This window comes from Piliocolobus tephrosceles, chromosome 4 (genome assembly GCF_002776525.5).
Source record: "Piliocolobus tephrosceles isolate RC106 chromosome 4, ASM277652v3, whole genome shotgun sequence".
NCBI lineage: Eukaryota > Metazoa > Chordata > Mammalia > Primates > Cercopithecidae > Piliocolobus > Piliocolobus tephrosceles.
In genome coordinates this window covers 149,193,209-149,209,992 of record NC_045437.1, presented here as the reverse complement: position 1 = coordinate 149,209,992, position 16,784 = coordinate 149,193,209, and the positions used below count along the sequence as shown (strand labels likewise).

At 45.1% G+C, this 16,784-nt stretch overlaps 1 protein-coding gene across 2 annotated transcripts; it reads right to left on the bottom strand.

Annotated features, from left to right (window-relative positions):
• Positions 1 to 208: 208 nt before the first annotated feature.
• Positions 209 to 16,768, bottom strand: HDAC3 (histone deacetylase 3). Of its 2 annotated transcripts, XM_023193043.3 has the most exons (15): positions 16,612 to 16,768; positions 16,422 to 16,504; positions 14,674 to 14,816; positions 9,910 to 9,991; positions 9,726 to 9,782; positions 9,549 to 9,604; positions 9,039 to 9,172; positions 8,440 to 8,520; positions 7,994 to 8,067; positions 7,774 to 7,838; positions 5,844 to 5,933; positions 5,663 to 5,721; positions 5,335 to 5,414; positions 4,863 to 5,020; positions 209 to 871 (listed from the first exon to the last, which is right to left on the bottom strand). In XM_023193043.3, the coding sequence occupies exons 1-15, from the start codon at positions 16,664 to 16,666 to the stop codon at positions 802 to 804; spliced, it is 1,287 nt and encodes a 428-aa protein (XP_023048811.1). In that variant the 5' UTR covers positions 16,667 to 16,768; the 3' UTR covers positions 209 to 801. The 2 variants fall into 2 exon arrangements, with proteins under 2 accessions (XP_023048811.1, XP_023048812.1); XM_023193044.1 differs by lacking the exons at positions 16,422 to 16,504; positions 16,612 to 16,768 and adding an exon at positions 10,559 to 10,583 and having other exon boundaries at positions 14,674 to 14,815.
• Positions 16,769 to 16,784: the final 16 nt, after the last annotated feature.

Sequence of the window (16,784 nt, the reverse complement as noted above, 5' to 3'; positions counted from 1 at the left end):
GCCCGGCCAGTTTGTCTAACTCTTAACCAAAATGCTCTATTAACTTCTTATATATACAATAATAAATGTAGAATACATACACAGGGCCTAACATAGGATATGAGCTGAATGAATGTTAACTATGCTTTCATTACATGCATCACCACGCCCATTTCTCTCTCCTTTCATAAACAGGAAACTAGCAAGAATTAACATTCCTAGAAAGACGAAAGGTACAAAAAATACCAACTTAGTTTATTGGATAAAAACAGTGGTAAAATGGACATAAAGCCAAAAGTGAGAACAGAACATTTTCATATCTTCCCAACACTTGAAAACATACTTCCCATTATCTGGGATTCAGGTGTTAGGGACCCAGAGCCCCTGCCAAATCCCTCTCTCTTCATCTTCCCTAGAACCAAGGGGAGGAGGAAGTCAGAACCCAGGGGAGAAGGAAGTCAGAGACAATCTCAGTCCTTGTCTACCCGTTCGTCCCTCAAAATCTCTGGGTTGGAGGGAAACAGGGAAGAAATAAGGGACAAGGGGGGCTAAGGACTGGCCTCCAGGGCCCACTGCCAATAATGTCCCATATAGCTATCCTTGTCCATATCTCATCCCTAATAGGTACCACTGTCAGGCCTTAGGAGAGAGAGGAAAAGGGAGCAGATGGTTCGAGAACCAAATGTGGTCTCCAGACTCTTTCCCAGAGTCAGCAAAAGCCCTGGGGTGACCACTCCAGGACTCTAGGAGCCACTCCTTTTCCCTCCAGTCCAACCAAGAGGTGAAAAGAAATTCCTTGGGACACAGCATCCCAAGCCACTCTTAAATCTCCACATCACTTTCCTTGTCATTGTCATGGTCTCCATCATAGAACTCATTGGGTGCCTCTGGCCTGCAAAGCAAGGGGAGAGAGGTCAGGATCTCACTCCAAGTTCTAATCTTCTCCCATCACCCTCTTCCAAAGCCATTTCTCAGGCCCCATTGAGAACCACTCCTCCTCTTGTTGGTAGAGACTGCTATTCATTCACCCATTCACGTATCAAATAAACATTAAGGAACTACTCTATACAGACATTGTCATAAACCTTAGCAGTAGAGTAACAAGCCAGACAAGGTTTGTCTATCCTCAAAAAGCTTACCTAATAAATGAGACTAGTAACTAACAAAGTAAATAAATATGATAATTTCAGATGATGGAGAGTACAATTAATAAAATGAAGTGATATGACTGAAGGTAATGGGAGCAAAAGGGTGAAATTTCAGACAGGAATACTGGCACATAAGACCTTATGAATGTAAGACCTCAAGTCTCAGGAGGAGCTAACCAGGAAAAGACTTCAGGAAGGCCATTCCAAGCTGCAAGAAAACCAACTACAGAGATCATGAAATGGAAAGAGACTGATGTACTCCAGTAAGAACAAGGAGGCCAGGACAGCTGGGAGCACTGTGCATGAAGGAGAGTAGTTAGAAATGAGATCCTGGGTGTAGGTAAGGGCTAGCATGCAGGACCTTTTTAAGCCACAGTCAAAATTTTGGGTTTTCTTCTAAGTGCAAGGTAAAGGAGAGTTTTTATTTTAAGAAGAGTGATGTGGTATTATAAACCCACAATGAAAGAATGGATGTGAAAGCAAAACAGGGCCCAACAGGTACTCAATATTGGTTTCTTTCTTTTTCAAAAAGTATTCTCAAAGGCCAGGTGTGGTGGCTCACACCTGTAATCCTAGCACTTTGGGAGGCCAAGGCAGGTGGATCACAAGGTCAAGAGATCAAGACCATCCTGGCCAACATGGTGAAACCCCGTCTCTACTCTAAAAATACAAAAATTAGCCGGGTGTGGTGGTGCATGCCTGTAATCTCAGCTACTCAGGAGGCTGAGGCAGGAGAATCGCTTGAACCTGGGAGGCAGAGGTTGCAGTGAGCCAGGATTAGCCACTGCACTCCAGCCTGGCAACAGAGTGAGACTCTGTCTCAAAAAAAAAAGAAAAAGAAAAAAAAAATAGAAACGTATTCTCTGGGACACGGAGAACAGAGAAAGTCATCAAAGAGAAACTAAGGAACTAAGCCAGGAAAGGCCTTATCTGCGGGGTAAGCAATGTCTCAGTTACTTCTAAGTGCACAGCGTTAAAGGTGTGGAATCAGAGAATCAGGTTGAATCTCAGCCCTGATATTTAACTAGCCATGTGACCTTCAGAAAGTTACTTAGTCTCACCGGGCAAGGTGGCTCATGCCTGTAGCCTGTAATCCTAGCACTTTGGGAGGCCCAGGCAGGCAGATCACCTGAGGTCAGGAGTTTCAGACCAGCCTAACATGGAGAAACCCCATCTCTACTAAAAATACAAAAAAAAATTAGCTGGGCGTGGAGGCGCATGCCTGTGATCCCAGCTACTTGGGAGGCTAAGGCAGGAGAATCGCTGGAACCTGGGAGGCAGAGGTTGCGGTGAGCCGAGATTATGCCATTGTACTCCAGCCCGGGCAAAAAAAAAAAAACAAAGCTCTCTCAAAAAAAAAAAAAAAAAAAAAGAAAGAAAGAAAGAAAGTTACTTAGTCTTGCTGAGCCTTAGATTCCTCCAGTGTTAATCTGAGAATAAAAGCTATCCGAGTTGTCTGATGGCAACAGAATGATTATACATATGTTGTAATAGATAGCACTTAGTAGTGTCTGGTGCTTGGCAAACCCACAAAAAGTGGTAACTCTTCCTATTTCTACTCTGCAAGTCATATGCAAGCTGGAGCTATAGGCATCAAAGAAGAACAGAAACTCAGTGGGTGGCCTGACAGAGAGGTAGGGCTCAGGAACAGGAAGAGGCCTGAGGCTTCTGCTGGCTGTTGAAAGGGGGTAGTATTATTATAATGCAGAGACTAGGCCCAGATGCCAGCGTGGAGCTATTGATAAAAAACCCAAACCTCTACAAAAGGAAGAACTTAAAAACAGGTTTTACCAAACCAAACCAGACAATGAAAAGCAATTTCCGTAAATCCTGGAAGCCCTGAAGCCAGATGTTCAGACACTTCCTCACCCAGGAGAGGGGATCAGGGGATATCCTTGGAGGAGGAGAGCTGGAGAGGGCCCCAAGAATCAGAGCAGTAAAGCCCAGGTCCAGAGGAGAGATACAGAGGCCTAAACTCTAAGACAGAAGCAGATTCTAGAAGGGGCTGAGAAGCCCATCAAGCTCTGCAGCAGAGCCGGCTCAAACCTCTAACCCTGCGTGGGAGCAGGACTGCGTGTCCCACAAGTGTCCAGCTGTGGTTATCCCTCAGTCATGTAAGGAAATCTGTTCTCCATTAAGTGCATCTGTGTCTGTACTTCTGGGTTCTGTTGTCTTTTCCTTTCATTTTTCAGTAAAGTTTTGGGATTTAAGAAAAATTCTATCCTATCCTTTTTTCCCCCTAATTCATTCCACCTACAAATATTTTGTATGTATCTCAGACAAAGACTTTTTTTTTTTTTTTTGAAAAACAACATAACCACAATACAATTATCCCACCTGAAAAAATTAACAGAGCAAAGAAATCAAAGAGCCTTAGAGAGCAGTATGCACGCAGTGACCTGTCCAGCTCAAGACCTGGAAAGACTGAGTAAAATGCTGGCAAGACTATAAGCCACTACAGACTTTCTGGATGGTAATTTGGCAGCAAATATAAAAAATTTTAGGCCGGGCGCAGTGGCTCACGCTTGTAATCCCAGCACTTTGGGAGGCCAAGGCTGGCGGATCACGACATCAGGAGATGGAGACCATCCTGGCTAACACAGTGAAACCCCATCTCTACTAAAAATATAAAAAAATTAGCCAGGCGTGGTGGTGGGCGCCTGTAGTCCCAGCTACTCAGGAGGCTGAGACAGGAGAATGGCGTGAACCCGGGAGGCGGAGCTTGCAGTAAGCCTAGATCGCGCCACTGCACTCTAGCCTGGGTGACAAAGCGAGACTCCATCTCAAAAAAAACAAAAAAAAAAAAAATTAGGCCAGGCTCAGTGGCTCACGCCTATAATCCCAGCACTTTGGAAGGCCAGGGTGGGAATTTGAGCCCAGGAGTTTGAGACCAGCCTGGGCAACAAGGCAAGACTCCGTCTCTACAAAAACAAAAAAAAAAATTAACCAGGTGTGGTGGTGCACACCTATGATCCCAGCTACTCGAGACGCTGAGGCAGGAGGATCACTTGAACCTAGGAGTTCAAGATTGCAGTGAGCTCTAATCATGCCACTGTACTCCAGCCTGGATGACAGAATGAGACCTTGCCTCAAAAAAAAAAAAAAAAAAATTAATGCACACAGCCTTTGACCTAGCAGCAACCGTTCTACTATCTAACCCACTCAAACAAGAATGCAAAGATGTATATGTAAGGGGGTTCATTGCCACATTATTACTGTAATACCAAAAAAATGGAAAATAATCTATCCACACAATAGATTATTATACAGCTGATAAAATACTGAGGCAGATTTATATTAGCTAACTGGAACCAGCCATATCATGTAAAGCAGCATATGTAGAATGACTCTATTTGTATTTATAAAAAACTAAAAACCACACAAACTGTAAATGAATGTGTATGTGTTTGTTTATATGTACATACAGAACAGTATATTTGCAATCTATAGAAAAAGGCCTATCTAAAATAAAAACTATTAACAGTGGTTACTCCTGTGGAATGGGTCTGGGATTGTGTGAAAGCAAACAACATATTTTGGTGCTGTTTTACAATTTTACAATAAATACGTGTTATTTTTGTCATTAAAAACAGCAAAGAAAAGAGTGAGGAAATTGTAGCAGACTAAAGGAAGTAAGCCAGAGGCAATTAAGCTAATACCTTCCCATTTACTTTTTCCCTTTTAAACCTCCCCAGCAAGCCTACTGGAAGTAGGCTGAAGTCCCTGCTCCCAGACCTGCTATAGTTCTCCTCAGGACCCCTCTCCTCCGCATCAGCCTCATCAGTCCTGTCATAGGTCAGGAGGTCTGCAGGCACGTCATGAATCTGGACACTAGGTGCATGGTTCAGCATCTTCAGGTTTTCAAAGATTGTCTGGCGGATCTGGTCCAGATACTGGTTAGAAATGAGGAATAGAGAGCGAGCAGTTCCCAGTGATTCCCAGGGCATGTAAAAGTTGCCTTTTACCCCTACCATCCTGGTTTTCATCTCGATGGTACCTCTAGTTCAGGTCCCCCAATTGATAGCTGTCCCTCCCCACCAACCCCAACTGCCTCTACTTTAACCTGGACTGCCTCCTAGCCAATAACAGTGACGGTGATGACTTAGAACTTCCTTCTCCTTGGTTTTTCCTACTTCCCACATCTTTGACTTCTCCTGAGTTCCACCTTTCAGGAGAAGTTTGTGCTCAGCTTTTCTGAGCTGCTGACCTGGCGTGAGTTCTGATTCTCGATGCGGGTGCTGACATCTGGATGAAGTGTGAAGTCTGGGGCAAAGTACTCGAAGTATTCTTGGGGAGGAGAGGAGAAAGTATGGCTCAGACTGAGAAAGGCAGCTACCAAGATTTCCCAATCTTTTTCCTTCCCATCCAGAACACCTACATAATAGCTGCCCAATCTTTTCCCTGCTCTGAGCCCAGGGGTTTAGTCTGCAGAGCTCTGAAAGTGTAAAATTTCCCATCTGCCTTCAAACCAGGTCATTCTGGAATCTGGTGAGAATGGCCTTCCTGTTATGGGGGTGTTGTGGGGTAGTCCTTACCACTATAGGGAAGCTCCTCACTAATGGCCTCTTCTACCAGCAGCGATGTCTCATATGTCCTGAAACCAACCAGCAGAGGGGAGCAGGCTGACCAAGTGGGCTGAAGGGCCCATGTGGCCATATCTGAGGGACACCCTAGCTCACACTGGACAACAGGGGAGGAAATCAGGAGGGTGCTCACCAGCAACGGGCAACATTTCGGACAGTATAACCACCACCACCCAGCACCAGTAGAGGGATATTGAAGCTCTTGACATATTCGACGCATTCCCTGTTAAAAGGAACCAGAGGAAGATGTGGAGGTTATCAAAAGACAAGGTAAATACCTTTAGGTATTGCCTGAAAGGAGTACAAGAAAACTATAAATGTTCCAAATCCTTAGCTGCATAGTGAAATTCATTATGTCATACCCTTAAGATTTGCATATACTTTATATGCTGTGTCTCAATAAAAATTTTAAAATAAAGCACAGTCCCACCTCTGTTCTGCTCAACACCCTCCCTGGCACCCTGGCACCCTGTGTGTTAACCAACTGCTCTCATCAATGCGAGTTCTGTCAATTCTAGCCTTGAAAATATAACTCATGCCCGGTGCGGTGCTCACGCCTGTAATCCTAGCACTTTGGGAGGCTGAAGCAGACGGATTGCCTGAGCTCAGGAGTTTGAGACCAGCCTGGGCAACGTGGCAAAACTCAGTCTCTACTAAAAATAAAAAAAATATATATATATACTTATATATACATAGAGAGAGAGTGCCAGGTATAATGGCACATGCCTGTAGTCCCAGCTACTCAGGAGGCTGAGGCAGGAGAATCGCTTGAACCCAGGAGGCAGAGCTTGCAGTGAGCCAAGATCGTGCCACTGCACTCCAGCCTGGGTGACAGAGCAAGACTCCATCTCAAAAAAGGAAAAAAAAAACATATATGTGTGTGTGTGTTGAAACAGCCGGGTTGTGGCTGTTGTTCTTCATTGCCACCTCCTTCACCTTAGTCTGGGCACCTAACCAACACCATGGCTTCCTAACTGGTCTTCCCACTTCCATCCCCATTCCCCCATCCAAACTTTTCTCTATTCAGCAGTCAGAATAGTCACTTTCAAACACAGATTGGATCATGTCACTTTCCTGCTTAAAATCCTTCAATGGTTTCCCATCATGTTTGGAATATAATTCAAACTCCTTACCAGGGTTTAAAGGCTCTGCACAATCTCACCATGGCCAGCTTCTCGGACCTCACCTCAAACTACCTCCAGCCTGCTCCCTGCATTCTACTTCGTCAGCTCATTCCTGCTACAGCCTTTTTTTTTTTTTTTTTTAAAGAAACAGTGTCTCACTCTGTTGCCCAGACTGAAGTCCAGTGGCATCATCATAGCTCACTGTAACCTCAAACTCCTGGGCTCAAGTGATCCTCCTGCCTCAGCTTCCTGAGTAGCTAGGACTATAGGCATGCACCATCATGCCCAGCTGATTTTGTTTTTTATTTTCTGTAGAGATGGCTCTTGCTACGTTGCCCAGGCTGGTCTCAAACTCCTAGCCTCAGGCAATTCTCCCACTTTGGCCTCTCAAAGTGCTGGGATTATAGGTGTGTGCCACTGGGCCCAGCCCTCAGAGCCTTTTGTGGGCCTTTGTCAATGCTTTGGACAGGCTTCTCTCTGCTCCTCTTATGACTCACTCCTTCTTAGTCTCCAGGTCTCAGCTCAAATTTTACTTCTTCAGAAAAACTTTTCCAAATCATGCTATCTAAAGTAGGTCCCCCATTGTATCCTGTGTCTCAGCTTTCTTTTTTCTTTCATAGAATCTATAACAATCTATTTCATTTGATTATTTATTTTTTGTCTGTTTCCTAAACTGTAAACTCCACAGGAGACTCCTCATTCCATCCCCATGATGTGGTATGATGCCTGGAACATAATAGGTGCTTAATAAAAATATATTGTGAATGAATGACCATCTAGGGAACTCTGTTCAAGATGACATTTCTAGTTCGAGTACAATTTATAGCTACTTTTGATTTCCAAGAAGAGGTGAGGCCCATTCCCCAACTACCCCCACCCACGTACTGAAGTCCAAGGCCACTTGAAAACCTTGCGGAGAAGAAGGAGAGCAAGTCTCACCCATGCCCTCGGATGCTGAGGTTAAAGCAGCCCAATCGATCACAGCCCAGAGAGTCAGCGCCACACTGCAAAAAGCAAAAGCCCAGGCAAGTGCAGTGAGACAACTGATCAGAACATCACAGATACCCCATTTATCACCAACCTAAAGAACCTCCTCTTCCCTTGCCCTCTTTCCCCAAGCCCAGGCAGAACACTCCTGAGGAGGAACTGACAGTATTACCTGGAGCACAATGCATGTGGGTTGGTAGAAGTCCACTACCTGGTTGATAACCGGCTGGAAAAGGTGCTTGTAACCTGGGAGAGGGCCAAAGATGGGCACCTGGCACCCCAAGGGGATGGGGAGACAGGGAACAAAAGGAAAAAGGGGGTTGAGCGAGCATGTAGCCCAGGAAAGGGGCAACCCAAAAGAACCAAATCATTGGTCTGAAACTTCTGGAAGGGATCCCAGACTGCTGTGAGTGACTGACGAAAGCCAATGACTTTTCCCAGAAAAAAGCACATATACATGATATGTTGCATACAATTCCCAGGGATTCATGGTCCCTCTGAAGGCCCTTCATCCTTAAGGACACCTGGACCCAACAGCAGATGATACGAGGCAGAAGAGGTTATTTCAAGGAGAAAAAGAAGGGGCCTAGGGAACAGAGGGAAGACTTCAATACTTACTCTGGTCATCAATGCCATCCCGCAGGGGCACATTCAGACAGTAGTAGCGGCCACTCTCTGCCCCGACTTCATACATGTCACCTATAGGGAAGCGGGTGGTGGTAGCCACACATGGGAAGCACCCACAGCCCAGTTGTTTCAACCCCAATCTGCACTCTGGGAGCCTCTCACTGCATCTATGTAGCTTCACCATAAACTCCCTAGAGCCACTAAATCTCTTGCAGCTTGCATTCATTTGGCAAAGAGTTTTGGGGGATCTACTCTGAGCCAACTGTGCACTAGGCAGTAGGGATGCAGCAGTGAACGGAACTAATGAAATTTACGATATGCCACCAAGCTTATATTCTTAGGGAGTAGGCAGGAGGGAGGCAATAAACAAAAGAAAAAACCACAATAAACATAAATAGCAGTGAGTGTTCTGAGGGAATGAGGCTGATATAACAGAGGAATGGGGAAGGAGGTGATTGTGACAACTGGGGTGGTCAGGAAAGGCTTCTCTGAGGAGGGGACACCTGAGATGAGACTAGAAGGCTGAGAAGGAGGCACTCATAGTAAAAAGCTGAAGGGTGCAAACGGGAAAGTAATCCCTATTCCCATACCTGTGCCAGGGAAGAAGTAATTTCCGTATTTGTGGAAGGACACCGTCATGACCCGGTCAGTGAGGTAGAAAGCTTCCTGAACCCCGTCACCATGGTGGATGTCAATATCAATGTAAAGCACCCGAGGGTGGTACCTGGAGGGAAGCCAAAGCCAGGGTCTGAGCTAGAAGAGAACCCCTGACCCACTCCTCCCAAACACCGGGTCTCGAATTGTGAAGAGTCTGCTTCTGCCCTGGTCACCTGAAACTTAATATCACCAGTTCCCTAAAGGCAACTGGGGGCTCCAGGCTAGAGGCTAGAGGCAGGGACAGAAGAGGGATATGCAGAGAAGGCTGAAATGTGAGCAGGCAGCAGGGAATCTGCAGCAGTGGAAGAGGCAGCCTGAATAAAGCATCAAGAACTTGGGAGAAGCTAGTCAGGGAGGAGGGAGGTCAAGGTCAGGGCTGGGTCTGAGAGACCTTCTCAGCCAAGAATCCCGTAACTGCCCCCATCTCCTCCTGGGCTACTTACTTGAGCAGCTCCAGGATGCCAATCACAATGTCGTTGACATAGCAGAAGCCAGAGGCCTATGGCAAGACAGTGGTCTCATAAAGAGAGGAGCAATTCCCCTACCCAGCTGCCCCCCACCATCATCCTAAACACCTACCCGAGGATGGCCACTGTCTTTCCCATCACCTCCTCACTCACCTCAAACTTCTTGGCATGGTGCAGACCACCAGCCCAGTTAATGGCAATATCACAGATCTGAAAGACAAACACCCAAGTCACAGTCCTTCCTGCCCACCCCTCAAGCTGGGAGCCCAGGATCAGGGTTAAATCCCGAGTCCAGGGATCTAGAGGAAAGGAGGAACAGGACTCGGGACTATGTCACCTTGTTGTTCAGCTGGGTTGCTCCTTGCAGAGATGCGCCTGTGTAACGCGAGCAGAACTCAAAGAGCCCGGGAAACACTGGGCTGCAGGGAAGAGGAACAAGTTGGGACCCTCCTGCCTCTGTCTGGGCCCTTCCCATACCTCCCTCCCCACCCCAGATTCCTCCAATCTCCATTTTTCAAGAACCTTCTCTCCCCCTCCTACACACCTGTGCTATCTGCAAATTTATTCAACAAATATTTTGGATCAAACCATGTACCAAGCCCTGTGCAAGGCACTGGATGGGAAGTAAAGAAGCATTTAACTGTCAGGGAGTTTGTATCCTAGCTGGGGAAAGAAGCAAGCAGCTTCCAGGTACTGAAGTACAATGTTAAAAGGAGATCAGTTGAAAGAAAACATGAGCTCTGTTTTTCTTAGTCTCAGTGTAACACATTTTAACATAATGTTCAATAATATTCTTCACAGTCACACATTTTAAAGAAAGAATTGTATACCTACATATGTGAAACGGTGATGAGATAACCCACAAAAAGCCTGTGGCACAGTATACAGTATCTGCTAAGCCTTTAATAAATGTCAGTTATAATTATTACCATTGTTATTCTTTATAAAAAGCAAAGGCTTGAAGCCAGACACAAAAGGCTACTTACTGTATGACTCCATTTATGCAACATTCTGAAAAAAGTAAAATATAAGGACAGACATCAGATCAGTAGTTGGCTGGATCTAGGTTGGAGAGAAGATATTAACTACAAAAGGGTGAGTGACCTTTGTCAGGTAATGGAAATTTCCTATACCTTGATACTTTTTTTTTTTTTTGTAGAGACAGGGTCTCACTATGTTGCCCAAGCTGGTCTCGAACTCCTAGGCATAAGTGATCCTCCTGCCTTGGCCTTCCAAAGTGTTGGGACTACAGGTGTGAGCCATCGGCACTGGCCCTACACCTTGATATATTGTATCAAAACTCTCTGAACTCTTACACTTAAAAAAGGTTAATTTTACTGTATGCAAGTTATACCTGTATAAACCTGACTTTTTAAAGAGGAAAGGCTTAGGCAATCCCTAGTTTTAGGTCTCAAAAAAAAGAAAAATAGTGCAGCTGATACATTTGACCATGTGAAAAACAGAACTGTAGGGGCTTTTCGTTTATTTGTTTTTTAAGATGGAGTCTCGCTCTGTCGCCCAGACTGGGGTGCAGTGGCCTCACTGCAGCCTCCGCCTCCCAGGTTCAAGCAAGAATTGTAGAGTTTTACAGTTTCTCAAAAGGTTTGGAAAGAATTAGAGATTAATACCTAGAAAACTAAGCAAATGAAAAAATAATGCAATTGTCAGCTCCAGGAAAAACAAAAAGCTTTAGAAGAAAATAGATTAAATCACACTATACTATTTGGCTTGATAGTAAATGAATCTTTCAGAGTTATAATAATGTAAACATAGAATACTGATTTATTTTTAAATTATTATGAAGCTGAAAGGGGAAAGGAAGCCAATGTGACGGTGTAAGAAGACTAAATGCTCATATCCCATACTAAGAGCTTAACAGATACTACCTAAAATTGACAGACGAAGAAATAGCAATGAGAGACAATACAGGAGGGCAGTATGATTACAAGCACAGATTCTGGAGCCAGACTACTTAGGTTCAAATTCTAGTTCTTTAACACCTACTAATGATAGTGAGGTTGTACAAACTGTTTAACCTTTCTGTGCCTAAGTGTCCTCATCTGTAAAAGGAAACAATAATAGATCCTGCTTCACAGGGGTTGTTGAGATTAAATAAGCTAATGGCTGTAAAGCACTTAGAACAGTACCTAGTATATAACAGGTATTCCCTAAGGATTACAGATTAGTAATAATAGTCAATTAATATTATTATTATTTAAAAATCCAAAGGTAAATACCAGAAGACATAGGGAAAGGAGCTGAAAGTGACTGTCACTGGGCAGAGGGATTTACGGGTGAAAGGGAGAGGTCTAGAATTTTTTTTTTTTTTTTGAGAGAGTCTCCCTCTGTTGCCCAGGCTGGAGTACAGTGGCGCAATCTCAGCTCACTGCAACCTCCGCCTCCTGGCTTCAAGCAATTCTCCTGCCTCAGCCTCCCAGAGCAGCTGGAACTAAAGGCATGCACCACCACGCCTGGCTAATTTTTGTATTTTTAGTAGAGATGGGATTTCACTGTGTTGGCCAGGCTGGTCTTGAACTCCTGACCTTAGGTGATCCACCCGCCTCGGCCTCCTAAAGTGCTGGGATTACAGGCATGAGCCACCACGCCCGGCCTGGGACTGCTTTTTTATTTTTTTCATTTAAAGGCCTGTAGTACAATTTGGCTATTTATGTTAGAATACTTTGAAAGCAATTGGAAATTCATTAAACAGAAGAAAAATTCCTGATTCTCATCAGAAATACAGATAAGACAACTGTAACTTGTTTGACAGGAAGACTGATGCAGCATAAATAGCCCAGAGATAGTATTCTAATTAGCATTCCCTAATTGCACAAACAGCATCTACAGGACCCCAGTGTGGCTTAAGGGCTGACCCTGTATTCTCAGACCTAGAAAGTGAGCTCAGAAATAGCAGCAGGAAAAGTAACAAAAAAACAAGAACCCTCCCGAGACAGCACGTGACTGAACACCAAATGAGCAGTGCAGTGTGTGCAGGACAGAGCTCTATGGGCTGGTGTGGTCAAGAAAGGTTTCATGGAGATGGTGTGCGAAGACTGAGAAGGCCTTGAAGAGGTTGAATACAGAACTAAGGGCATTCCAGGAAGGCATCCCGTGCAGCTAAGGTGTAGGGATAAAGTTGGAAAGGTGCCAATGCCATCCTAATGAGTTGGCCTCTATCCTACAGCCCTGTCATTTCTTAATGACAGAAAGATCTGTCATTAAGATCTTTCAGGAAAACAGATTAGTGGTTTAAAAACCTGGGATCTGGATCATGCACACGCCAATGGCCAGTTACGTGACTGAGGCTAAGTTACCTAAATATTCCCAAACCTCAGTTTACTTATGTATAACATCAGAAAAAGGTCTATTATAATACATCTAAGGACTGGCATGAGAATTAAGTGGATTTACCAGCAACCCTTGGCATAATACCTAGCAGAGTAAGCACTCAATAAATGGTAGCTATCATAAGAAACTCTACTGGATCAACAACCTGGTTTCTTCAAGAAATAAATTCAAGGGAGTGACAGAAAAGCTACAAATTAAAAGTCTTAAGAGACCTATCAACCAAAAGCATTGTATAGACCTTGTTTAGATCCAGATTTAAACTAACTACAAAATAGTTATGAGACAACTGCAGAAATTTGAATACTGATTGCATATTTGATGACATTAAGGAATCACTTAACGTTTTAGGTTTGATAATGATACTTTTTCTTTTAAAAGAGTATCATTTAGCGATACATAATAAAATATTTATGGATAAAAGGATATAACATCTAGGATTTGCTTTAAAACAATCTAACATGAGGGAGTATAGATGAAGTAAGAGTGGCCATTTGCTCAGCCGGGCGCAACGGCTCATGCCTGTAATCTCAGCACTTTTGGACGCTGAGGCTGGTGGATCACCTGAGGTCAGGAGTTCAAAACAAGCCTGACCAACATGGTGAAACCCCATCTCTACTAAACACACAAAAATTATTCGGGCATGGTGGCAGGCACCTGTAATTCCAGCTACTCGGGAGTCTGAGGCATAAGAATCACTTGAACCCAGGAGGCAGAGGTTGCAGTGAGTCAAGACGCCACTCCAGCCTGGGTTACAGAGTGAGACCCTGTCTCAAAAAAAAAAAAAAAAAGAGTGGCCATTTGCTCCTAAGTGTTAAAGCTAGGTGATGGATGGGAAGTCACTGCACTACTTCACTTTCTGAAATTTTTGAAATTTTCCCTAATAGAAAGTTTAAAAACAAAAATAAGTAGAATTGAGGAACTGGTAGCTGTGATGGTTACTATTTTTTCATGGACGTAGAGTAGAGTGTAAGCAAAGATCATGGCTTATCTTTGTTGTCCACTCCCTTCCCCACAGGGTCTAATCCTGACTCTTCTATGGATGATACAAGCTCAATGTAAACCTAATGGTATCAAACCACTCCTTTGTTGTTTTTTTGTTTTTTTAACTGCCCATAGCCCTCTTAAGATCAGGACTTTTAAAAAAACTTTGATAGCTTCCCTCTACTCTAGGGGTAAAAACCCCAATTCATAATAGAGCTGTTTACTTTTAAAAGGCCCTATTTCTTTAGCCTCAATTCAGTTCACCTCCTCTTCATATTCTGCACTTGGCCTTTTTTCTGTTCCTCAAATGAGTCATACTCAATCCTACCACAGACCCTTAGCACTTGTCCCTACTGCCTGCTATACTCCTCCCCTCACCCTTCAACCACCTTTCATCTCATTTTTCTACTCTTTTTTCAGATCTCAGCTCAATCTTTACTTCCTCTAGGAAGGCCCCACCGACCAGCCACTACACCAAGCTAAACAATTCTCCACATATATACTCTCATAATCTGTCATACACCTCTTCATAAGACTTAGCAAAAATACAGTATTAAAATTTTGCTTTTGTTCATCACTGCATTCCCAGCACTTAGCACAGGGCCTGGCCTAGAACAAGTGACCAATAAATATTTATTGAATAAACAAGTAAGTGAATTATGATTCATTGACAAGTAGGCCCCCCTTGAGATCTTCCCACTGCTGCCAAAAGACCTCACTGAAGGGCTTGGCATTAAACTATTAGACATCAAAAGTCCCAGTCCTCCCTCACCAGTCATCGCCTACGTTGAAGGCATTAAGACTCTTGGTGAAGCCTTGCATATTGGTGGGGCTGACTCTCTGCAGGAAGTCAATGTAGTCCTCGGAGTGGAAGCGGCACATGTCATGCTGGGAGGCCTGGTATGGCTTGAAGACCTCGGGATGGAGACACAAGATGAACCCAGCCAGAGTCAGCCCTACTCCACAGGCTCAGACCACCCATACTGAACCCAGCCCTGGAGACTGTATGAAGCCAAACATAGCATTCCCCTCATCCCACAATCCTTAAGTCAATAGAGAGACTCCGATTAACTAGGTGAGTTATTACGAATGAGCCCCCTGAAGACCATTTCTTTTCCTTTCCACCTCCAGCTCAGCCTACTGTACCTTCTCAACTTTGAGCCCTGATCCATCTGCCCTGTTTCCTGGATCTCCTATTCCCAGTTCTCTCCACGCTCATCTCCTCCCCCAAGCTCTGATTCTGTCCTCTTTCCTCTGGATTCTTCTTTCTGGAGTCAAATATATGGGATATATGTCAACTTTGTAATTAAAATCAAAAGTTTACTATCTTTGGAAAGTCGGGGGGATGTGTCACACCTCTTTGAAAACTGGACAAGAAAGAGCTTTCTTCTCCCAGAAAATGCACACAGGTACATATAGGCAAACAATCTCAAGGGATAAAGATTCCTGCACTAACATCACCTCAGTCTTTTCTATGACCAATCTATTTGTCTGTGCCTGGGCACAAGCAATGAACATTCATTCATATTGTTCACTAGCTTCCCTAGCAACACATATAAAGCCTGGGCTTAGCTGTTTTGTCTTATTTTTTCTTTTGAGACAAGGTCCTCCCTGTCAACTCAGGCTGCTGATCAAAGCTCACTGTAACTTCAAACTCCTGGGCCCAAGCCATCCTCTCGCCTCAGCCTCCCAAGTAGTTGGGATTACAGGCACACCCACCACACATGGCTACTTTTATTTTTTATTTTTGTAGAGATGTGGGTCCCACTGTGGCCCAAGCTGGTCTCCAACTCCTGGCCTCAAGCGATCCTCCCATTTCAGCCTCCCAGAGTGCTGGGATTACAGGCGTGGGCCACCACACCTGGCCTGGCTTAACTGTTACTATCCCATATCACAGCCATAAATTCCAAGCTGGGAGAACAGCATGTGTATGTCTGGGAGATAAAAAGCTGGATAGCGATTAAGCAGAACCATTTAGAGGTATTCCGGGCTGAAAAAGGAATACCTAAGATATCTCCTCTCTTCCACACGCACATACATATTTACAAACACGGCAGTATCGTTCCACCCTGGAGCCCCAGCTCCTTGGAGGTAAAGAAAGGTGGCAAAAGAGGAATGGGAACTGAGGGTAAACCTTACACCCTGATACAGTGATATCCAATCCCCTAACCCTAATTCCTGAGACCAAGCCCCTATCCACACTCTAAAATGCAGAGGAGGAACACTCCTTCTGTCTTCAAACCAGCCCCCACATCACCCTAACCCTAGGCCAAGGGCTAGTATGCCTATAGTCAGAGGGTGGCCGACCTGAGCTGAGAAAGTACTTTCCATTAAGCAGAGGACGCCACCTCCAACACCTGGCACTTTCAAGGTACTCCGGTGTCTTCTATCCAGCTCCCGGCCAGCTCCCGGCTACTCTAGTGGCGGGTCGCACTTGATGCACTCAGTCCAGCCCACCTATCCCTTTCGCCACAGCTCGCCCCACCCCCACCAACCCCCGGCCGAGGCGGCGAAACTCACGATCATCTTCTTATAGAGACCGTAATGCAGGACCAGGCTATGGGTCAATGCCAAGCGATGGGGCTTCATAGGGTGTCCAGCTCCTGGGGGTGGGGAGAAGAGAGTTCGTCAGCTCTCACCCCTGGAGTTGCAACCCCCCGCCTCAAAACCTCCGCGTCCCAACCCCTCATGCATAGCTCTGTTTCCTCACCGTAGTGGAAGTTGCCCACGTCGGGGTCGTAGAAATAGGCCACGGTCTTGGCCATGGTGCCGGCGGGAGCAGGCCCCGCGCCTCCGCCGCCCGCCGCCCGCCGCCCGCCGCTCGCCGCCAACCCCTCCCCAGCCGTGCGTGCTGCGCAAGCACGTAGCCTGCCTCTGCGGAAC